The sequence below is a fragment of the Liolophura sinensis genome, chromosome 6, assembly GCF_032854445.1.
Source record: "Liolophura sinensis isolate JHLJ2023 chromosome 6, CUHK_Ljap_v2, whole genome shotgun sequence".
NCBI classification, from domain to species: Eukaryota; Metazoa; Mollusca; class Polyplacophora; order Chitonida; family Chitonidae; genus Liolophura; species Liolophura sinensis.
Window position 1 is genome coordinate 58303899 of NC_088300.1, and position 24658 is coordinate 58328556.

At 40.4% G+C, this 24658-nt stretch overlaps 1 protein-coding gene across 1 annotated transcript; it reads right to left on the reverse strand.

Moving 5' to 3' along the window:
- Nucleotides 1-954: 954 nt before the first annotated feature.
- On the reverse strand, nucleotides 955-21217 carry LOC135468592 (endothelin-converting enzyme homolog). The gene is made up of 14 exons (XM_064746932.1): nucleotides 20436-21217; nucleotides 10894-10959; nucleotides 9215-9361; nucleotides 8568-8657; nucleotides 8050-8186; nucleotides 7576-7798; nucleotides 6354-6452; nucleotides 5751-5828; nucleotides 5030-5312; nucleotides 4468-4637; nucleotides 4188-4259; nucleotides 3642-3737; nucleotides 2954-3027; nucleotides 955-2027 (listed from the first exon to the last, which is right to left on the reverse strand). Exons 1-14 carry the CDS (start codon nucleotides 21129-21131, stop codon nucleotides 1928-1930), a joined length of 2331 nt encoding a protein of 776 aa, XP_064603002.1. The 5' UTR covers nucleotides 21132-21217; the 3' UTR covers nucleotides 955-1927.
- Between the last annotated feature and the right edge of the window lie 3441 nt (nucleotides 21218-24658).

The following is a 24658-nucleotide window of genomic DNA, read 5'->3' on the forward strand; positions in this document are numbered from 1 at the left end:
AACTTGATAACAGCTGTATGTATATATATCACGAGGGCGTCCAACATTTACACTGTGGTCAGCGAACCTCATCCAGCGACTTCATGAAAACTGCTCGAATTCACACGGGGACCCTACTCAGGGTGGGTTCGAAAGGTTACTAAATAGCATTCACCTCAGGGATTTTGGGGGTAGTTTGGATAAAAGTCAATTTGGTGAAGCCATTTCTGAATTACTAAGTCTAAAATTAAATCAATAGTTAGCTGTTGTTAGCGGAAGTTGAAACTGATTTCATGAAATAGCTGTTTGTGACCGTTTTCTACAATGTTTAACTGGTGGTCGTATATGCATGACTGAAAAATTGTTAAGTATGACGTAAAACTCCTATTACACATACACTGTTTGTAAGAGCTGGACTCAGAAGTTCAGACTGTGGCAGATTATTTGGTTTATGTGAAGTTCGTTGGCGATCTGTTGTTGGCCACAAACATGGTATATTCGTAGGGGTCCCTTTGCAGGGAAAAATCTGTATCATGTGGGAATTTTTTGTGTGTTTTAGATTTTGTTTAAAGTCATCCTTAAGGCGTTTTCACTTAGAAGATGGCGGCCCCTTAAGTGTTACTTGCCGGCAGGCAACTTAACCACTCGGCCAACACCAGCTTCCTGGAAATTTAGAGATGTATTTTTTTTTTTGTTTATTTACTGGTTTTAGGGCCACTTTCCTGGCGGATATCGTGGCCCATCAAATCAGTGTTTTATTTATTTATTTTTTTTAACACATGAATATTTTGGTTACATAACAGCAGTGCGTTGGAGATGTATTTTTCAAGGGACGGTGGTTATATACTCTGTACTCTTCCCTTCCCTGCACCCATAAAAATGACGGGCGCCTTATTCAAGTGAGAAATTCTTTAGTATAGCGTTAAACACAATAACTAAACATTATTATTAATACTAAGGTATCACTCTGAGATATCTTTTTTAAAAACATTTATTTCTTTGGCTGAAAATATAATTAAAATATACATTTTGTATTAATATCACGAAAACATATTGTGCAATTCACGACCTAGCTGTTTTAAGTTCAGCAAGATTAGACAAACAAAAGCTTAATCAAGTTAACGTGATGCCAAAACACAAGCTTTATGTGATACATAAATTATACAACATATATCGTCGAACAATTTCTACCAAATGTTTCGGACTAATAATCTACTATAAAATGCTCTTGAAATGTCAATATCTAATCACAAATAACATATTTCACTGGAGTACAGAGTGTTAATATAATATGTGTGTGTAATAAAAATAAGAGCTAGTTATTCCTATTTGTTCCCAGCGCTTCCCGCCACACGTCCGCGGAATTATCCCAGAAAACTACAGGCCTATATACATATTTGTGGATCGTCACAAAGGTAACTGCAGTTATAATATTTAGTTATACGATGAGACAACAAACTGTCAGCTACATCAACAGGCGTGCTTATAAACGTCCATTACATTGGATTTAATCTCACCTGTAATTCTGTACGGATTACATGATCTACATATATACATGCAGGATAATGGGCTATATTGGGGAATTAAGCATTTCGTCCTAGTTAATAAAAAGTACATCTAAATGTATCCTCTACAAGGGACGATTTTTGACACTCTAAAATGGCTTTAATATTTCACAATATACAGCAAACAAACATATATTTACATCCTATGAGGGTGGTAAAAATTCCCAAACCATAACCGGCATCAACTGTTGGTAGTAAGAGCAGGGCACCATTGCTTCATCAATGACCTTGACATGTAATTCTGAACACCTCTCTAGAAAGAAGATCTGAACTATTTCTGTTTGCATGTGTCTCGCCTTATGACTTGTAGCTCAATCAAAACTTTTTGTCGTATATTAGCACCATATAGAGTCCACTGTAATGTGGATTTAGCTAGACGGTTTTCACCAAATCGAACATTTCTTCTGCGGATTCATAGGGGAGTTAACAGGGCACTTGAAGGCGTTGCTAAATTCCTTCATCTGGGAGACGGCTGTGTTTACCCTGTGAAAGAGATAAGGGCAATGACTGTATAGATGCATGAAATCTACAAATGTATATGATGAATAGCAGTGTTGAACAAACAACTGTTTTGATATAATGAACAATTAGACATATCACACAACCACTTACAGGCAATTACTATCCCATGAGATGCAGTGCATGCTAAATATATCACAGTAACATATTGCTGTGTATGTCACGTGATCAATAACTAAATCAACAAGACGTGAAATAATTTAAACAACAGGCTACAACATGTATCAGATTATATTTATATCCAAAAATAGCAAGCGCAAGACTTGACAAAGTAAAATATATGTATATTTTATTTATTTATTCCAGATAAAGATGGTCTCTTTAAATAACATTGCAACATAATGTAAATAACATTGTAAGTAAATATGTGCTTTCCAGGAAGATGACCTTCTTGTAGAGTGTGTTGAACTTTTTTGTTTAACTATATGCAGCTATTGTGAAACGATTGGCATAGCCCCCAAGTGGGAAAATATATCAGACAGGTTTAGATGTCACTTTAGAAAGTGGATTTAGTGACAGTATTATCGTAATAGGGATTACACTTTCTAAATACAGCGCATGTGCTAGTGCTGAAAATTGGCTGAGACCACTGTGGGTTCGAACCAGCGTCCTCAGAGTCACGCACCAATTCGCACTAGAATTTGTGCTGTATTCAGAAGTGTAATCCTATTAACGATATTTATTTATTTATTTGATTAGTGTTTTACGCCGTACTCAAGAATATTTCATTTATACGACGGTGGCCAGCATTATGGTGGGAGGAAACCGGGCAGAGCCCGGGAAAACCCACGACCATCCGCAAGCTGCTGCCAGACGTTCCCACGTACGGCTATTAACGATAATATTGTTGGCAAAATATATGTGGGTCAGTGAATCCATTCAAAACCTACTTCATGTTTTCGGGTAATCGACCTCTCATGGCGTATTGGTAGGACGTGATGTCGTTCCGAACAAAGCACCAGGTCTGCAAAGATTAAATATACGTCATCACTACATTCTAATATTCTGCATGCATTAGTTAAATCTTGCAAACCAAGACTGCTGAATAGACGTTTAACTTTTTGCATACAAGTGAGAAATCGAATGTGACTGTGAAGTTTTCACCGAACACACCGTGTAAATAATTTATAATCCCATGTTTATTACTTGGTTAACTTAGCTACAATAACTTAACTGCTGACCATATAAGTATATATTTATACCCGAGTTATTCCTTGATTGGTGTTTTATGCCGTACTCAAAAATATTTCACTTATACGACGGCGGCTAGCATTATAGGGAGAGGAAACTGGTCAGATCCCGGGGGAAACCCAAGACCACCCGCATTTTGCTGCCAAGCCTTCCACGTACCCTTGCAATATGAAAAACACCTGTCATCATCCTATAGCCTACGCTCCTATCTATGTTTAGCAAATAGACATGTAAGTCCATCAGTGTCGATTTAAACAGGGTAGAATGAAACATTCACAGTTTCCATCACGCTATCAGCCATAAGTCTTCATATTTCTCCACCACTTCACATCTCTCAGACTCCGAATTACAAAGTAATAATTTATTCTGTTTATTTCTCTGACTCACCTGAGCATAGGCTAGGAAGAACATCTGGTCATTTGTCAATCCCAGCCCTGGTGCCATCGGCTCTCCGCTGTGTTCCACCTCCCACTTTTTGTACCCCTGTTGGAGGAAAATGAATGAACTGCTTCAAATAGTGTGTACAGTCAAAAATAGCGTATCCAAATTAAAATTGCCACCTTCAACTTGAACTGTGTCAGTTTCCAATAACCTACTACTTGTTTAATCATTTGCCTCTAAATCGATGAGGCCAGCCACGCTAGCCATTTTCAGGTCATCCAAAGCTTTTCTTTTATTTGTATTTCATAGTCAGTAGTTACGGTTCCACTGTACTGGGTTTTTACTTGTTCAGGGCTCTCAGCTAAAATCAGATAAATTCTGGTTCAAGGGCAACAAAAAAAGGAATACAAAACGAAACGATAAAAAAATGAATAAAATAGACTCTGGTTTCATATTTATTTATGTACGACCATCCATTGGTAACTGACCTTTTCCGTCGGCTGTCATGTGTATCTTTGCGTTAGTATATGAGGGCAGCGACGAGGTACTTACATAATAAGCTTGCTTTAGACCACCAACTTCTAAAGCTCCTTCTCCAGCAAAGCTTGTGGCTTTGGCGGGAACCTGTAAACAGACATGCTCTTTGATCATGTTGTTATGAATGAAGTCAAAAAGAAATGCAAAAGTTATGAAAAACTTTTCAACGTAATGACACTATTAATAAACTTTATTTTACAATCTGTATTGATAGCTTATGTCGTAAACGCGATATACGGTTGTAATAGTCATAATTTGATAACCTGGTTTATAAGTAGAGTATTATTAAACTTACTGTCAGTTTTCTTCCATTCACTGAATAAGGCCCCAGTGTTTTATTTGTGTAGTAATCCACAAAGCATTTGCTAGCCTCGGTGTACCGGAATGTTGTATCATTTGTCCACCAGCGAATGAATTTGCCATCGTCATCTCTGAGCAACGACCCGTTTATTTGGTAATAGGCACCTGTACACAGACGATAAAACTGTGCTTTATAATGATAGTCCCAGTACATGAGAAGTTTCAGGAAGACAATGGTTTCTTCTGAGAAGCAGCTGCTGGCATGTCAGCGCCTACTGACAGTCGAAAATATACGACGTGTATTGTCGTCAGTGGCGGGTCAAATTCTCAAGGATTTTAACTTTTTGTAAATGGACATCTAAATGTGACATGATTTGATTAAGAGATTCGGGTATGTTTCATTACTTTCTGAAATGATAATATTATTGCAGACAGCTGCATGGGAGCGTTGCTCTTAAAATGGTACTGCATGACCTAACACAGAGTCAAAGCCATTTTATTGGTCACATCTAACATACAATAACTTTACCATTCCGCCCTGGGCCTTCTGTACTTACCGTTGTAGTCTATAGAATGAACATACATATGGGCGATTACGCTTCCCATAGAGCCGAAGTTAAGGAAATGCGGAATGTGGTAATCGTATATAGGCCACTGGAGGATTCCAGCCGGCACTAACAGCTCAGTCCAAGGGTAATAGAACTGGGCAAATGTAGCGTAGGTGTTTCCCCGCCATTTTGTTCTGTCTTCCCCATCTCTCAGCAGATTCGTCCAGTCTGTCCTGTATAACTTATTGATGTTTAGAACGTTCTGGAAATAGTCCGTTGCGTTGATTTCCAGCTGAAAGCAACCATTTAGACATTTACGTCGAATGACGGCGAAATAAAGAAAATATTTAATGTTCAGTTTACTCTAACAAATACTTGGGATGTATCCGTTTTCCAACCATACCACATATGGGGTACATCTTAAGTTAATCTGAAGACCAGATAATGAACACAACAACACAATTAAGACATTATGAACAAATAAGTTATATTAGCAAACCTATTATATTAACAAAATGACATAGACGTATGCGCCTATGCCACTCTGTCCAGTATCTTTTTATTTTAGAACGCTGATCAGCGGTCACTTAAACTCTGTCACGGATGTGAAAATGTGCCCACCAGGGTAGGTGTGTATAGGTCATGTTACATTTGTAGTCAGGTATGTTACGAAATTTATAATCAGGTTTAGGTCACTATATCTAACGGCGAGATCTGTAGTCACACCCACCGTTGCGTACATCCTGTCCACCTCTTCAGGTTTCATCATGAAGTCAGGGTAGCCGAGTTTATCCACAATGGCCTGGACCTGAGAAAAGCAGGAAACAAACTGTGGTACATTTCGTGATAGACAAAAACAGCACCTTTGTTGTTGGCATCTTGTGTTTGCACAGAGTAATATATTAAAATCGTACAGAACTATCAGTTGAGATGTACTGCAAATTGTAAACTGTTCGAGGGCTAAATACCGAATTTATGCGAGATCGTGTCATTCTCGACTATTGTTGCCCATCTGGAGAACGCCCTGTGTTAACCGTCCAGGAGCATTCCAACAATACTGATTCCTGTTCGATTTCGTATTACCATGGCGTCGAAAAAAGTATTTTATTAGCATTGTAGGCCAACTGGAAAGTAGCTAAAATTCTTTCAAGGGAGACAACTTTGCAAGGTGCATGGCATTAAAAACCCCTCACTTTTGTTTGAATGATTATATTGTAGCAATACTGTTGCTGATGAACAGAAGTGAGGAAATACTGTGATGACAATGACTAACTTATGTACAGAAGAATGCCGTCCCTGACGAGACAAATTATACATATAACATTGAAATCACCTTGTTTCTAGCATATGCCCTCGTCTTCTCGTCCATCCATTTAAAATCTGACAAATGGTCCACCAAAGATTGTTTGACGTACGAGGCGATTTCGTGCACCTGTGTGAAAGAAGTGTTATGACGAAATTTATCGTAATTACTTCATCGTCTTTATAAACGAATACAAAATGCAAACATGATATGCGTTTTCAAGAATCATTACAGTTAATACTGCTGGACGTAACATCTAGATAAAACTATGCATCTAACGGTCGTAACAGGCATTCGTATACCAGTCGTCAACCAATAAGGACGTTCCTGGTCAAAAAACGCATGGTCAAGTCCAAAAACGACGTTTAGCACAAATTACCAAAGGACTGAGGAAGTATATAAAGTACGAAAATCATACACGAGAAGCGGTCAACAGTTTTCAATAATGTGGGAAGACGTAAGCGACTGAGTGAAAACAGTGTTCAGATCGTGTACCATGCTAGAATATCAGTTGTCGATAACAAAATATGTGTCTCAGTTGCGCTTTGATTGCAACTGTTCATATATCCAACGTGGCGATCAAATTCAACACGATGAATACACAGTCCCTAGCCCTGAGTTAAACGGAATTGGACAAACAATCATGAAGCAGAGCGCTAGAGAATCTGAACGCTTTGTCCATATTTACTTTTATTTATTACACACGAGAATTGTACTTATTGTAAACCTTAAGAAATTTGGAGTGAAGGCACTTGATGGAGTAACGTTGACACACTAGTTTCTGCATTAATACCTTCTGACGCTAACTGAAATCGTCACACAATGCTACAAGGCAAGATATGTACACGCCATATACAGAACTTTGGTATATTGCTGTCCAAGTAAGGATGATTTACAATATCAAAATTGTAATGCAGCCACACAAGCATTACAAAATTCAATGGTTACATTACAAGATTTGTCGTTGCAAAAGGCAACCACACAAGCAATAAACATACTGCAAGGTGCTTTCTAAGTGTTTACACTGATTGGATATAACTGAATTCACATCTGGTCACCAGCCTTATTTACATCAATTACTGACTTTTAAGTCGAAATAATGAAATTTCTCACGCTGTGTTTGCCTTTGTAGAGGTTAACATTTCAGTTACTTGTGGTGCCTTTGCCGATATCCCTTACGGGCTACGAGTTAGAGAGCTATTAAGCGCCTTAGTATATATCCGTTTAATCAGAGGATTCCTTTAGTGAGTACCTTTTGTTTGTTGTCATCCGCAAAATGATCCTGGATAAACAGATGGCTTAGGGCAACGTTCATGGAGGTTGAAACGTAATTGAAGCAGTACCGCCACGTGCCCAGGAACTCCGCCCTCCCCGTCCTGTCTACGTAGAACTGACGATTGGCGTGAACGTATTCCCAGGACAAGTCCTGCAGGTACGCGTAAGCTAGCTTCCAAGCTAGGTAATTGTTTAAAATTCTAAAATAAGACAAAACGTACATCTATATTTAAATATATACAGACTTTCTTACAACCACACATAAGCTACGACTGATTTGATTTACAGACATATACCTTAAGTCACATGGAAACCTATCTGTGTTTAATTACGATTTTCTAAGCATTTCTACAGCGACGGTTGGACAAGGTTATTACAAGCTCTCGGCTGCATTTCATACATTTGTCAAGGTTTCGATTTTTCCTCAGTTTGCTTGCATTAATGATCTCACCGTGTTTTATTTTCCCCCAAGTTGTTCACATATTCCGCCATTCTGATGATGTAATCTTTCTTTTGAATGACCACTTTTGTGTTCCCACTGACACCGGCGCCAGTGAACATGTACTGGAAAAACGTTGACCAGTTGATCTGAAAAAAAAAATGTTTTGTTCTCTCCGTGAGCAGTTATGCAATGTGTGAATAGAATGTCAGACAATAAAGGTCAATGCTGTTTTTATTTTATCCAATATCTTAACTATCAAGTGTATTTTGATCAAGTATAAATGACCGTTTTCCATCACTGACAATGTGGTCAAGTAATATCGACCTGTCATCCTAACGCATATATACATGTATATAATGTATCACTACGAACTACGTTAAATTCATTAAATATAGTAGAAACAATTACAAGGGTGGAATTAATACCATGTTTGTCCAGATGATGGTATTGGTATTGTAATTTATCGAAACAACAACTATTTTTGAGACTGTTTAGGATGTACAGAAAAAAACGACATTGGTACTCACGACATTATTTGTCTGTCGGTTAAGTTCAGTCAGTGACACTCTCTCTTCGTCATCGTAACGGTTACTGCTGTAAGGTGACGACTTGGAAATCTAGAACACCAATTTAAGTCTCTCTCTATGACTGCGCTTGTTGTTATAATGGTTATTAATGTCGGATTATAAGTGAATAAAGTTCTTAATTCAAACTGCTGCAGATTCAAAGAAATGCCGTTGAAGACGTACACTGACGATTGTAATTCATAATCAATGATGCTGTGCAGTCTTCGGTAAAGTATTTGTCGGCAATACATAGTAGTGATGAGCAAACAAAACTTTGTAAACTGTAAATCTAGCCACACATAATTTGACAAACTGTTTCGGTTACCATGTTTAGGTGCTTGCTTTCAGAAAGACGACAGATGCTAGCGCCGTCCAAATGTACATGAGCGTCTTTGTATAAGGCGGCACTGTGGGGGTGAGCCTATTAATTTGGTAAATAAAATAGCCAAAAGAAATAAACTACTGCGTCAATGATATACGCTTTGAAACATAAAATCTTAACCCAAACATACGCAAGTAAATAAACGCAAATCCGCAATCGATTAATATCTCAATATATCATCGAGACCAGCCTCGTTTTTAATATACCTCATCTGACCCTTACATACGTTTGCTAAATCTCTCTCAAACGTGAAGACGTCGCTGACGAAAGTATCGATCCGCTGCTGGAGAGCCGCATCACCAAGGGTCAGGTTAAAGTCCCTGCAGAGCAGAGTGGCCACGGTTCGCATCAACTTCTGAAGGTCATCCCGAATCTGTGCACAATCAGACGAAAACAGATTAGTTATTATACTTTACCCTATAGACTACAATACTTCCCTTATACGACGATGATACGGTTGCAATATTGCCGAAGTGACGTTACGCTATAATCATTTATTCTTCGTGAGGTCTTACATAAAGTTCCGTCTTCATGTAAGATCTCACGGACCGGACCTTCATGTAAGATCTCACAACACGGAGTTCTCTCCCTTTTATTGACACCACGGTTCCGGGAACCATGAAAGTAGGGTAATCTGCAACATTCCCGGTCTGGGAATGGGATTAAACTCATGTCGGGTGACCTAGCGATTAAAGGCAACCATAATCAATGCAATCTGCAACGATCAGACCCCATCGTCAAGGCATATGTATATACCTTAAACCGTATCCTCTCAAACATGGAATTCAAGCGGAGATTCCATGACAGGTGATTTCTATTTTCAGGAAGTAGATAAGCCTCAATCAACCAAATAAACAGCACCGGTCCACAATCTGGGGTTAGCGTTTTAGTGCATACGGCCTAAGGATTCAGTTCCAGAAGGTCATTTTATTATGATAAATTGTATGCTTCACCTCAACAATCACTTGTTCACGAAGACAGTATCATACCGTTTCCTCTTGCAGTTACGGTATTGTTATTCCAGGCCAAAAAAAAAAAAGACAGTGATATGATATCTGTTTATTTGCTTTACAGTTTCCACATAGCGGGTGTGAATTACTTAGCTGGGAACATACGTCACTATGCTTCCTCGTTCTCCTGAGGATGGTTAACCAGGTAAGTTAACCAGGTGGTTGAGAAGTGGATTACATCATCACCAGTTAGACAAACCGGATAAAAGATGTACAAATCGTAATGTTTATTAGGTTTTCACCTTGTTAATGTTTTTTTTAGCAGAACGTTTGTGAATCCGCCTTTATATCATGCAGATTTGTTGTATTACGGACAAATCTTCTGCCAGACGTAGGACCGCAGCAGTGCGCGGGTGATGTGGTTTACCACAACAACCTGAACTAGACTCAAATCCTCGTGCTTGCTACAGGTTACTACAAAAGCATCTTAATCGCTGCATGTCTGCTGATGTTACCCTCGTCTGAGTTACGCAATCTGCACGCGTGTGCCTTACACGGTCATGTCAGAGTGAGCGGTATTATTCACGAACCTCACCCAAATACACAGAAGAGTCAGTATTTGCATTAAAAAAGTTGAAACAAGAACTGGTCATTTAAAAATTGATAAATGATAGGCCAATAAATATCATATGTGAGCGTTTACATTCTGCCATAAGTTCCATAATCTTTTTGCATTATTGTAAAAGTCACACATTTTTCATTATAGCCAAAATGTTGATTTTGACATCTGATGATGACCTGTATTTTGGCAGTGAGCTTTTAAACTTTTCAGCATTGTACCACCAAGTGTAGGCTTAATAACAAAACTTTGCATCAGCAGTCATTTGTTTAGCAATGTAAGAAAAATGACAGGAATACAAGCTAACCGCTATCATTATGCAGCTGGTTTACTTACTTGTGCTGCGCGAGACCACTCAGACGTGTACCAATACGACCACATCGTGAGTCCCGAAGACGTAATCTGCAAAATAACCAATCAAATTAGCTACATGACTATATGATTTGCATAACAAAGTGAATGCAGAGAAACATAATTCATGAAGCAAGTTAGACGCCAGCTTCATAACCGAACAAACCAAGCCATTGCAACACATTGTGTGGGGTTGTGTTGTTTATTTATTTATTTGATTGTTGCGTAACGCCGCACTCAATAATTTTTAACTTAGACGACGTGAGTCAGGTTGATGAGTGGAGGAAAACAGAGTGCCCGGGCCTTTAAGGCCCTGAAAACATGTTGCCACTAAGGTTCGTGAACCATGTAGGAAGGGGAACTCTCAAGATTCCGTGTTAGAGTATAAGATTGTACCCGTGTCATGGGTGTCGTGAAAAGGAATCGAAGGAATTGAAAGGAATCCTGTGTTTTGAACATGACATAATAATTTATATAATCGACAGGCGTATTCTGCTTGACATCTGAAACAGTATCAAGTAATATTGTTTTAAGAAACCATATACATTGTATTGAACAGTGTCCAATATATGTTTCAAGACAAAATTCAGATTTATCTTTAAGGGACCTCTTTCAGACATCCGAGTTCTTGCCTTATTTGAGCTGTTGTGAGACACTGGTTATAATTACCTGCTATAATTGCCAGTTCTAAAAGAGTGCCGTGTTTGGCATGCTTGACCTGCTAACACGGTCGGCATGTCTGGACGTGACCGAGGCTGTTTGTTTATCCAAGGTAAAGCCGACACTGCCGTAGTATCTGACACGAAGCGTGAGGCCCCAAAATGCCGCCGCCAACTTTGGATTTCTCGGTATTTTCGCTTAGCACAGTGGCTACTTATTTTTATCTGTATTATATGCACATTGTCTGGTGACATCAACATTTCTTTAAACTGTAAAAGCTGAGTTATCGTTCAAATTACTCTTCGAGGCCGTCATGTACTCAAGTGATAGGATATCCCTGGGGGCGGTTTCATGAAACGTACTTAGCGTTAAGTAGCCCTTAACAAAGTTCACTTTATATCTCTACAACATACGCAGTCATTGTATTTAATGGCATACTTAACAATGTGCGCTTCATGCGAATGGTTCCATAATATTTATATAGGACTATACAGTTACTGACCACAATGGGCATTTGTTTGGTTGTATATCATTTTGTGTTCATGTACATTGCACCTATACTGGGCTATCATACATGACTATATTCATTTTGTTTTTGTGAATATTGGACTACACTGGACATATGGATGTATTTAGCTGACGATTATATCACCACACTTCCCACTGGCAAAGATATAATATGGATATATTCGTTTCGTATTAGTATCACAACACTGGATACACTTGTGATTAAATTAATTTTGTTTATGTATTACCAACATCTATTGCCTCATTTTTTACCAATGAGCCGCCGTTATATTAATTTTTCTGTGCTAGTCTCGCAATTCACGTAAAGTTTGTGATGTATGACTCATACCTACTGTAGTTCGTCCTCTACAACGAACATCACTGATTGCTCAGAACCAATGCACATTTAAATTGCTCACATATTATTATAACCTCACCCATACCACACTCCGTATTTTGGTCATCGTTTCCTACAAATCCCTTGGTTGCGATAATCAGGCAAATTGTTAGTTGAATATTAATTAGCCCAGTGTAACCTTTACATAAAAAACCCACGTATAACGATTTACCACAAGGAAGGACACATAGCAGTCATCAAAGCTCCTGTCAATTCATATTTCACGAGAAACCGGTGCGTTTAATTAGGAGATGTAAGATTACACGTCTGTGCCGATACTCATTAAGATGAACTAGTATATTTGCCACAAATTCTGTGAAAACAAGCATCACACATAGTTAACCATTTTGGCGCACGTATCTTTTGAAGACTTCTTAAGAGCAGCTCATATTTACAGCAGCCTTGACGTTTGCTTTTTCAAAGATTTCTATTTCTATGATTTCTTCTGCAAACACCCACCGTAATTGCCTTTTTATCAGGAATATCCTCGTCGTCTTTCACTTCCACTTTGACCAAAGCTTCAACTCGGTAATCAGCCTGAATATTCTCTAACGCACTCTGCAGGTTCCACGTGTCCAGATTTTTATTAAACACATACCAGTTACCAAGAGACTCCTCCACAATTTTCAAAAGCGGGTTGGAGCCTTGGCGTGTCTTTTCGTAGTCATTGAGACAGGATTTAAACAAAAGTTTTATTTTTCTCTCAGCGGAACTTGAATAATTCCTCACAACTGGAGATTCCAGATAATCTGTAAGCTTTTCTCGGATCTGATTGTCTATGGCAAGTTTTACAGTGATCTCCGCTTCACCTGGAGGCATTGCCGTGCGAGCTCGCCAGCCACCACAAGAGTACTCGAAGAAGTCATCACAAGGCTTAGCAGATCGGTCCATGGCTTCTTCCATCTCCGCAGCCCGCTTCATGCAGTGGGAGCTGGCACAACCAAAGGGTGCCACATGGTTTAGGGTGATCGGCACCCTGCCAGCAGATATCCCGACGGCGATGATCAAGGCAATGCAGAGAATTGCCAGGCAAAGAACTACCATCAGCAGCGTCAAAGTACTTCTCCGAAGCGATCTCACTTTCACCGCTACGTAGCTTGGGAAATTACCAAACGGATTTATTTTCCCTGACTTGTCTGGTTTATCGTCTTCGCCGACTATCTTTTCCATGTCGTCGTAGCCTTTCAATTTGCCGGACATCTTTGGACCGATGTTGGCCATTTCTGTGACGATGGTATGCATGGTTGACATGGTGAAGCTATAGGTAACCCCTGAAGGGGTCAGGGAAGCTCAGTTACCCCGCTCTGACTGGTGGACACCTGTGCGGCTTGGGCTTACATGGGTGGCTGGGCGTTCTGTGTCGAGGGAGGACCGCTGGTACTCGGCCAGACAATTCTTTCTACCTGAAAGGTCGTAACTGAAGAGACCGGGCTGTTTGTCGTGTCAGTCAGCTAACGATGTGAGCAGGACATAGACTGTTCAGCAGTCCGAACAGTGGGTCTGTCACGTCGGGGTGTCTGGCTGTACCACCGGCCTTACCTGGGAACGGTTATAAATACCCGCGGGTCGGGCCAGTCGCAGAGAGCGCTCTATCAAACCACAATAGAACAGGTGGTAATCTGGAAGCTGTGAGATTACCGCACTCGTCGGCTTATACCCACGTTATGACTAGTAGGGGAAGAATCAGTCTTACACATGCGGTAATTCGATGGAGTGTTAGTCTGCTGTTGTCTCCGATATCCTTTGTACAATGTTACCCTGATGTTGTAATCCACAAAAACGGACGTAAAACGTTTTGTTTTCCTGTCTTTCCTGTTTGTACCCTGCATACATGTATACGTATTTAACAGCTCTATGCTAACAAGACTGACTTCGTACGGTATAACCCGTCCTTTTTCATTCAGTTTTTTAAAAATTTACAAACACTCCATAAATGGGTATTGCATGTTTCTCTATAAATATAGCAATGTAGATCACATTTGGGAGGTAATGGGTTTTCATTGTTTTGACAGACAGCGCCTTGGACCAAGGGGACACCGACAGCGCTCAGACGTGATCTTCCTGTCATAAGAACATCTGCGCAGTGGCCAGATAACGGGACTTCTTTGCGCAGCTTGACGCTCAAAGATATCAACTGTTATTACCCATTAGGAAATGCGAGTTATCACGAGAAGAAATCTTCACTTTTACTCTCCAATGTGTTTTGTTTAATTTTATTTTATGATTCCAAGCCAATTTATGTTGCCTAAGTGTTTAATTATCATTTTGAAATGTGCGTTTATGAGTGCATCAGTATCGACCCGTTCAGAGGAGAACCTGCAGCAAGTCAACGTTGGTATATAGGCTCAGTGAAAGCACAGCTTTACAGCCTCACACCACTCTCGCTGTTCCGGCTGGTTAACCGCTTATACAAACATAACCCACGTCTGCGCAAATACTTTACAGACAAAATTTTGAAAAGATGTAAATATAAGATTACACTTAAGCAAAACCTGACGGGAATGAATTAGCAGCAATTACGGCAAAATTAAAAAAGGCAAACCAAAATAAATGCTTTTTAGCATGTTTAAATATAGGCGTAAGTGCGTAAGGAGGGCACGTTCAAACGATACACAAATAAGCAGAAGGGGGAAACCTGGGAAAATAACGGTAGGAGGTAAAGGAAGTGGGTGAAAAAATGTACAAAAGATACTACAATTAAAAAGGGATGGTTTATCTCTGGTGCTATGGCACACCTCTTTATATCACGTCCCATGGTCATCCTTCCTACCCACCGCAACTTTCGGGGGGTGGGGGGGGGACTAATTTCCCATAACTTACTCTGGAAAAATAAGGCTTTACAGTAATTTCCTTTACAGTAATTTCCCATACAAGTTTCCCAACTTGTATGGGAACCAATTATTTTGAGTTATCAATTCAAAGTTTCCTAGGTTATCATAAAAAGATTTTCAAATTCAAAACTAAAATAAATTTTGTTTGATTTTGACGTCAATCTGATTGAATGACACAACTCTGATCATGAAGCAAATTATTTATTTGTCGGACGGGTGTTTAAGCCCACACCGACGAATATCTCACTTATGTGACGACGGTAGGTTTGCTTGGGTGGAAGAAATATAGCAATAAAGAGTAGATATTTAACTTTACTTTACAGATACTTTTGTTTAAATATTTAGTCAATTTACATACAGTTTAGTGTCATTCAATTTAGGAAACAAGTCCTATATGTTTTTAAATATAAGAATTAAACGCGGCATATGATTTATGGAATTTATACACTGCCGAGAAAATATCAAAACAATATAGGGTTCATGTGCTTGTCTAGGAACTATTGCAGATAACCTCGGTACTCTTGGCTCTCTGCATTGCAGATAACCTCGGTACTCTTGGCTCTCTGCATTGCAGATAACCTCGGTACTCTTGGCTCTCTGCATTGCAGATAACCTCGGTACTCTTGGCTCTCTGCATTGCAGATAACCTCGGTACTCTTGGCTCTCTGCATTGCAGATAACCTCGGTACTCTTGGCTCTCTGCGTTGCAGATAACCTCGGTACTCTTGGCTCTCTGCATTGCAGATAACCTCGGTACTCTTGGCTGTCTGCATTGCAGATAACCTCGGTACTTTTGGCTCTCTGCATTGCAGATAACCTCGGTACTTTTGGCTCTCTACATTGCAGATAAGCTCAGTAATCTTGTCTCTCTGCATTGCAGATAACCTCGGTACTCTTGGCTCTCTGCATTCTTCTCCTCTGTGTTGATACTTTTGCTCATACTCTGCACTCTTCTAGTGCAATCTGCCCATAACTGCACTCTGGTACTACAACTTTTGCCCATAAATCTGCACTCTGCTACTATAACACTCCCATCGTTCTGCACCCAGCCACTAGTTCCACCCATACCTCTGTACTCTGCTGCTACTACACCACCTATCATTCTGCACCCAGCCACTAGTTCTGCCCATAAATCTGCACTCTGCTACTATTACACCACCCATTCTTCTGCACACAGCTATTAGTCCTACCCATAAATCTGTACTCTGCTACTGTTACACCACCCATTCTTCTGCACCCAGCTACTAGTTCCACCCATACCTCTGTACTCTGCTGCTACTACACCACCTATCATTCTGCACCCAGCCACTAGTTCTACCCATAAATCTGCAGTCTGCTACTATAAAACAACCCATCGTGCTGCAATCAGCCACTAGTTCTACCCATACCTCTGTACTCTGCTACTATTACACCACCCATTCTTCTGCACACAGCTATTAGTCCTACCCATAAATCTGTACTCAGCTACTGTTACACCACCCATTCTTCTGCACACAGCTACTAGTTCCACCCATACCTCTGTACTCTGCTGCTACTACACCACCCATTCTTCTGCACCCAGCCACTAGTTCTACCCATAAATCTGCACTCTGCTACTATTACACCACCCATCATGCTGCAATCAGCTACTAGTTCTGCCCATAAATCTGCACTCTGCTACTATTACACCACCCATTCTTCTGCATACAGCTATTAGTTCTACCCATAAATCTGCACTCTGCTACTATTACACCACCCATTCTTCTGCACACAGCTATTAGTTCTACCCATAAATCTGCACTCTGCTACTATTACACCACCCATTCTTCTGCACCCAGCCACTAGTTCTACCCATAAATCTGCACTCTGCTACTATTACACCACCCATTCTTCTGCACACAGCTATTAGTTCTACCCATAAATCTGCACTCTGCTACTATTACACCACCCATTCTTCTGCACCCAGCCACTAGTTCTACCCATAAATCTGCACTCTGCTACTATTACACCACCCATTCTTCTGCACCCAGCCACTAGTTCTACCCATAAATCTGCACTCTGCTACTATTACACCACCCATTCTTCTGCACACAGCTATTAGTTCTACCCATAAATCTGCACTCTGCTACTATTACACCACCCATTCTTCTGCACCCAGCCACTAGTTCTACCCATAAATCTGCACTCTGCTACTCACTACCCATTCTTCTGCACACAGCTAATAGTTCTACCCATAAATCTGCACTCTGCTACTATTACGCCACCCATTCTTCTGCACCCAGCCACTAGTTCTACCCATAAATCTGCACTCTGCTACTATTACACCACCCATTCTTCTGCACACAGCTATTAGTTCTACCCATAAATCTGCACTCTGCTACTATTACACCACCCATTCTTCTGCACACAGCTATTAGTCCTACCCATAAATCTGTACTCTGCTGCTACTACACCACCTATCATTCTCCACCCAGCCACTAGTTCTACCCATAAATCTGCACTCTGCTACTGTTACACCACCCATCGTGCTGCAATCAGCTACTAGTTCTGCCCATACCCCTGCACTTTGCTACTACTACACCGCCTATCATTCTGCACCCAGCCACTAGTTCTACCCATAAATATGCACTCTGCTACTGTTACACCACCCATCGTGCTGCAATCAGCTACTAGTTCTGCCCATACCCCTGCACTTTGCTACTACTACACCGCCTATCATTCTGCGCCAGCCACTAGATCCACCTATACCTCTGCACTCTGCTACTGTTACTCCTGCCCGTATGCGTGCACTATAGCCCATACCTGTTAATTCTGCTACTTCTGCACATCGCCCTACAACATGTAACTACCACTACCCATACCTCTGCTACCTGCTGCTATCACTACCCATACTTCTGCAGCCAGTAACTGACTACTCCTACCTCTGGAACCTGTAACCACCACTACCCATACCTCCGGAGCCTGTAACTACCACTACCCATAAGTCTGCTCCGTGCTATTACCACAACCCATACCTCTGTACCCTGTAATTACCACTACCTCTGAAGCCTGCAACTACCACTACCCATACCTCTGGAGCCTGTAACTACCACTACCCATACGTCTGCTCCCTGCTACTACCACAACCCATACCTCTGCTCCCTGCTACTACCACAACCCATACCTCTGTACACTGTAATTACCACTACCTCTGAAGCCTGCAACTACCACTACCCATACCTCTGGAGCCTGTAACTACCATTACCCATACCTCTGTTCCTTGCTACTACCACTACCCAAACCTCTGCACCCTGTAACCACCACTTCCCATTCCTCTGCTTCCTGATACTACCACTACCCATGCCTTTACACCCTGTAACTATCACCACCCATTCCTTTGTTTCCTGATATTACCACTACCCATGCCTTTACACCCTGTAACTATCACCACCCATTCCTTTGTTTCCTGATATTACCAGTACCCATGCCTTTACACCCTGTAACCACCACTTCCCATTCCTCTGCTTCCTCATATTACCAGTACCCATGCCTTTGCACCCTGTAACTATCACCACCCATTCTTCTGCCTCCTGATATTACCAGTACCCATGACTTTACACCCTGTAACTATCACCACCCATTCTTCTGCCTCCTGATATTGCCAGTACCCATGACTTTACACCCTGTAACTATCACCACCCATTCTTCTGCCTCCTGATATTACCACTACCCATGCCTTTACACCCTGTAACTATCACCACCCATTCCTCTGCTTCCTGATTTTACCAGTACCCATGCCTTTACACCCTGTAACTATCACCACCCATTCCTTTGTATCCTGATATTACCACTACCCATGCATTTACACCCTGTAACTATCACCACCCATTCCTCTGCTTCCTGATATTACCAGTACCCATGCCTTTACACCCTGTAACTATCACCACCCATTCCTCTGCTTCCTGATATTACCACTACCCATGCCTTTACACCCTGTAACTATCACCACCCATTCCTCTGCTTCCTGATATTACCACTACCCATGCATTTACACCCTGTAACTATCACCACCCATTCCTTTGTTTCCTGATATTACCAGTACCCATGCCTTTACACCCTGTAACTATCACCACCCATTCCTCTGCTTACTGATTTTACCAGTACCCATGCATTTACACCCTGTAACTATCACCACCCATTCCTTTGTTTCCTGATATTACCAGTATCCATGCCTTTACACCCTGTAACTATCACCACCCATTCCTCTGCTTCCTGATATTACCACTACCCATGCATTTACACCCTGTAACTATCACCACCCATTCTTTTGTTTCCAGAAACGGTCTCTGATCTGTTGTGTGGTCTCGCATGAAGTCCAGTGGTGACTGCTATTACCATCCTTAGGCCTATAAACTTACATACTACCACCATGTTTCAAACTACTGCTTTACATGCGCCCAGGACTACAACCCATGCACCCGGTACTACAACCCATGGCCCAGTACTACTACCAATGCACCCAGTACTACAACCCATGCCCCCAGTACTACAACCCATGCCCCCATTACTACTACCAATGCACCCAGTACTACAACCCATGCCCCCATTACTACTACCAATGCATCCAGTACTAAAACCCATGCCCCCAGTACTACAACCCATGCACCCAGTACTACAACCCATGCCCCCAGTACTACATCCCATGCACCCAGTACTACAACCCATAGCCCCAGTACTACTACCAATGCACCCAGTACTACAACCCATGCCCCCAGTACTACAACCCATGCCCCCAGTACTACTACCAATGCACCCAGTAGCCTACTACAACCAATACACACAGTTATTGCCACCCATTCACTTAGCTTCTACCTCCCGCACACCAAGCTATTACCACAATGTATAATGTGACAGTGCGGAGTGTCTTGCCTGGTGTCTTCAGCATGATAGTTCCGTGGCGAAAACATTGTGGTGGTATGTCTTTGCCCTGCCACAAGAAGACACGGTATATGTGCACACACCTTATGAATTCTTTGTCATATGGCTGAACAATTGTTGAGTGCAATGTAAAAATCAAAGCATACATTCACAGTTTGTCTAACACAAGTGAGAAAACTACAATATAAATGTGTCATTGGCTAGATTAGATTATATATGATAATGACATTACTTACAACAACAACTCTGTTAGCTCGGTTATTCCAGTCTACTCCCACGTAAAACCCAAACAGGGCGTCCACCCAGAAGTCCACATGAACCTTCTCCAGGGCAGTTTGTAGTTCCCAGTTCACGTCCATGTTGTTCAAAACTCCCCATCCTCCAGCTGGTATCAGAACTTTTGTCAGGAAGGGATTGGCCCCTTTGATCATCTTACCATAATCGTCCAAACATGACTTGAACAGTTTCTTCAGTTTGACCTCACTCGATATGTCAGAATCTGTTACTGGATCTTCCAAAAGTCTTCGGAGTTTTTCCTTGTTCTTGTTGTAAATAACCGTGATAGGAGTGTTACCAACAAAACCATCCACGATTGGGTTTTTCTGGGGCCAGACTCCACAAGCGTACGTATGGAAGTCGTCACATGGTTGTACAGACCTGTTCATGTAGGATGCAACAGATGCTGTTGTCTCAAGACATATCACACTCTTACAGATGTCCGTCCTTAAAGGCGATGCCGTCGGCATGACATTACCCGAAGCGTCATTACTATTGACTTTCGCTCCGTACAATCCCACAAACACGAGACAAAAGACGAGAGCAACCAGACCGGCTGCAACCATAACCAACTCTTTTTTGGTAAAAGTGTGGTTAGAAAATGTGAGCTTTGTTGAATCTCCAAACACGGAGCCTGGGTTTCTCAAGTCCGTCATTTTGAGCTTTAAGGCGCCTTTTTGACAATTCCTTCAGCCGGTGAATAAATGTTAGCAAAAGCTTATTTTAACTCACACTTTGCGTTGCATCTGCAATGAGCACTTTTCTATGTCCCAGCATCCAAGGGGCGGTTACCTCTACACGCCTTGCTACTTCACGGTCATGCGCAGTCGATGGTACTGGTAACTGACTTGTCCAAAGTCCACAATCCACTGTTTCTTTGACCACAGCGAATTTATAACATGTTATGGCGAGGTTAAACCATTTATATATATAAGTGCACAGGTAAGAAATTCAGATGTTGTGCTTTATTATATTTTACTGTAATTGTTCAAATAAAATAAAAGATTTCTTTAAAGAATTTAAAGAAGTTACCTACACGTCCTATAAGCTATAACAAAGAACGGACGTACAATTTCCACGAAAGCACAGCTATGCGATGGAAATAGTTTTGTATATGTTGTTTTATCAAATATTATTGATAGAACCAGTAAAACTTGCTACTGCTTTTTATGACAGTCAGAGAAAAGCGTGCCAACAAAAATTTATAAAGAAGTTCAGTTTGTTTACCACATGTTCTTCATCTTGACCTACAAGCCATGCGCTAAAGAATGGTGGTGTTGAGTTTCATCATGCACGGGCACGATCTAGCAACGCCCCCTAGAGGGAGTCACGTGTTATTGGGAATATATATTTTAAAGTAATCGACTTCCAACCTTTCTGCTCCTTAGGAAAGAAAATTATCGAAGTGCACGTTGATACGTCTAAGTCCTACTGGCTATACGGTGATGTCAAATACTACTGTACGGTTTTAATTCATAAGGTTTGTTTATGTATAACGGACTTAATTATCTGCCATCCCGCGTTAAAACGTGTGCAAGCATACACATTCCGAAGGTCATTCTGTACGATACATTTGATTTATGCCTGTTCGTTAAGGGTAAAGACTCACACAACACGCTTACTTTTACCTAAGAGTTTGCTCAAGTTTGCTCTAGCCACCGGGGAGAGAATGACACTAATGACTAAGATAATACCTCAACAATGGTTACGTCAAGTTTTCCGTAATAATCTGACACCTGTGTAATACTCGGTTTAAAAGAAATTTTAATTGATTTTTATGTACAGTGCAACTAAATTTGAGTGTTTATCACATTTAACGTATGGCTAATTACCTTGGCGTCACATTTTAACGTTCTCATATGAAAACTGGACCACATATATTAGGGCCTACTTCGGTTGTTAAGAGTTAAAAACTTTTCAGGGATTGTCAATGTGATGCATCTACTATATACAAATACTTGAACGATATCAGAACTTTGCACTTACTGAGGCATATTGACTATAACTGTACCTTCTGGTACAGGATTGTCATGGGATACAGTGACATGCTAATCAGTCTTAATACAGGTTAACGTACAAGCTGGAACTATCCCCAAATGCAAATTGTATACTGTTATAAGCCTTTAGTTCGCTGCAGTAATATTAACCTTCATCACTTGAACATCTTGCAATTAAGGCTTCAAGTTTATGTAGAGGTACTGTCTGGCTCTTATCTCTATGGGTTTGCCTACTGTCTCGTGATTCCAATTTTAAAGTAAATAAATATATTTTCAAAAAATTATAATTGTAAGAGATTTTCGCAGCAATCAAACATGTTAGTGAAGTCGATATGATATTATTCGCCAGCAGCTCTCACGTTTAGACTGGATTTATACAAGTTAATAGGTGTTACTTTGTTGGAACGTGCCTAAGCTGTTGGCAGATCACCTCTCTTAAAAGCCTTTGTGCCTATTACATATCTATAAATAATCAGTGATTAATAGCCTCAGGACTATATTTAAAATTATTTCGACGATACATGTTATGAAATAAAATATATTATAGTTGGCAATGAGACATATGTTGATCATTATTCATACACAAGTTTACATATGTCACGCAGCTAAAATTTGCCCACATCGTGCGTTACACATGCAAAAATTCAAGTAGACTGTGATGATATATATGTAATAAATTAAAAACTGATAAAGCTAAACAGTTAGTGCTTCAGTCCACAGTATCACAGATCCGCTTTTTGTTCTCTCAAACACAACATTACCACAGAATTTTAGACTAATTGTGACTTATGCTGGATGGACACTTCATTTGTGTTTGGATCCCACTGAAACAGCGATTTACAATTCGAGACGAGTTGTGCTCATGAAATCTATGCTATCAATAATATTAAACATTACCGTATTTTGATCAATAGACAATCATCATGTAAGGACATTTACCAATTAACAAACCACAGAAGGCTACTATGAGCCATGGGGGGTGTCAACGAGGATATCGTGATCACACAAGCATGAAATACATGCTTCTGTGTCGATAGATTAATGAAAAATGCAAGAAATAGGTAAAAAAGAGGTCGTGATAATGTTTGACAGGTCTCCATGGCAAGCGCAGAACAATGATTCAGGAGTCTCTAAAAATGCGGTCGCTGTGAGTTCAAGTCCAGCACGTACTGACTTCCTTTTCGGTGATACGTGGGAAGGTCTGACAGTAACCTGTGGACGGTCGTGGGTTTCTCCAGGGCTCTGCCTGGTTTCTTTCCTTTATAAAACTGGCCATCGTCGTATTTAAGTGAAAACAATTAGAATGTTTTACATTTATCATACGTTCATCATCTGAGAGATAAACCATGAGCAATTAAGGATATCTCTAAGCCCCTTTGCCAGATATATACAGGAGTTTGGGCCGCTATGGTCACACGATAGCTTGTTAAAAAGGTTTTTACAATGGTGGGTTTGGTTCAGTGCCTAGCTTACTTAAACAAGTGGTATTGGTGTTCTCTGGTAGGCATTACAAACTAATTTTATCAAATCTCAAACAGATCTGTTTATGAATCTATAATATTCAACAGCTAGTATTACACGACAATAAATGCACAAACGTATTACCCAGACCACACACACTCTGTTTTAGAAATCCTCAAAACAGCCTTGCATTCCTCCGGGTAACTCAATAAATAATAAAACCATGTAACAAATCAGTTAATGAAATATTCCATGAACAACATAGCTTTCATAACCATCTAAAACTATCTATGTTAAGACAGTCCTGAGTGTTAACTACTCATGGACAGAAATCAGCAATCAGCAATAAAACATTTATTTATAACTCAAGAATATTTTAATTATAAGACGGCGACCAGTATTTTGGTCGAAGGAAACTGGACAGAGCCCGCGGGACAGACCGCAATAAAAATGGAACACTTAACATATCACAGAGTACTATATGTAGAATTTGTGTCACCTATATAAAACCGACATTTACCCCAGGTAAATGTTCCAAACATAATCTTTGCTGTCACCAGGAAAAGCCAAGAAGTATGTCAAATTCATAAAGACGTATTTGAAAAATATGTTTCGCGAAATCTGCCTTATATAAATCGACAAACCTTGTACACAGAAATTAGAGCAATAAACTTTCTGTGAATTAAACACTGCGTTTATCTTAAAATATGAATGTCCTTCAAAAT

What these genes read in the sequence shown, in the direction of transcription:
- LOC135468592 (XM_064746932.1), bottom strand. Translation starts at nt 21,131, where the DNA reads ATGACGGACTTGAGAAACCCAGGCTCCGTGTTTGGAGATTCAACAAAG. An exon ending in GAGCTAACAGAGTTGTTGTT is followed by an intron (nt 10,960 to 20,435) that starts GTAAGTAATGTC and finishes GTTATTTTGCAG; the next exon opens with ATTACGTCTTCGGGACTCAC. An exon ending in CGGATGACAACAAACAAAAG is followed by an intron (nt 6,453 to 7,575) that starts GTACTCACTAAA and finishes TCTTTCACACAG; the next exon opens with GTGCACGAAATCGCCTCGTA.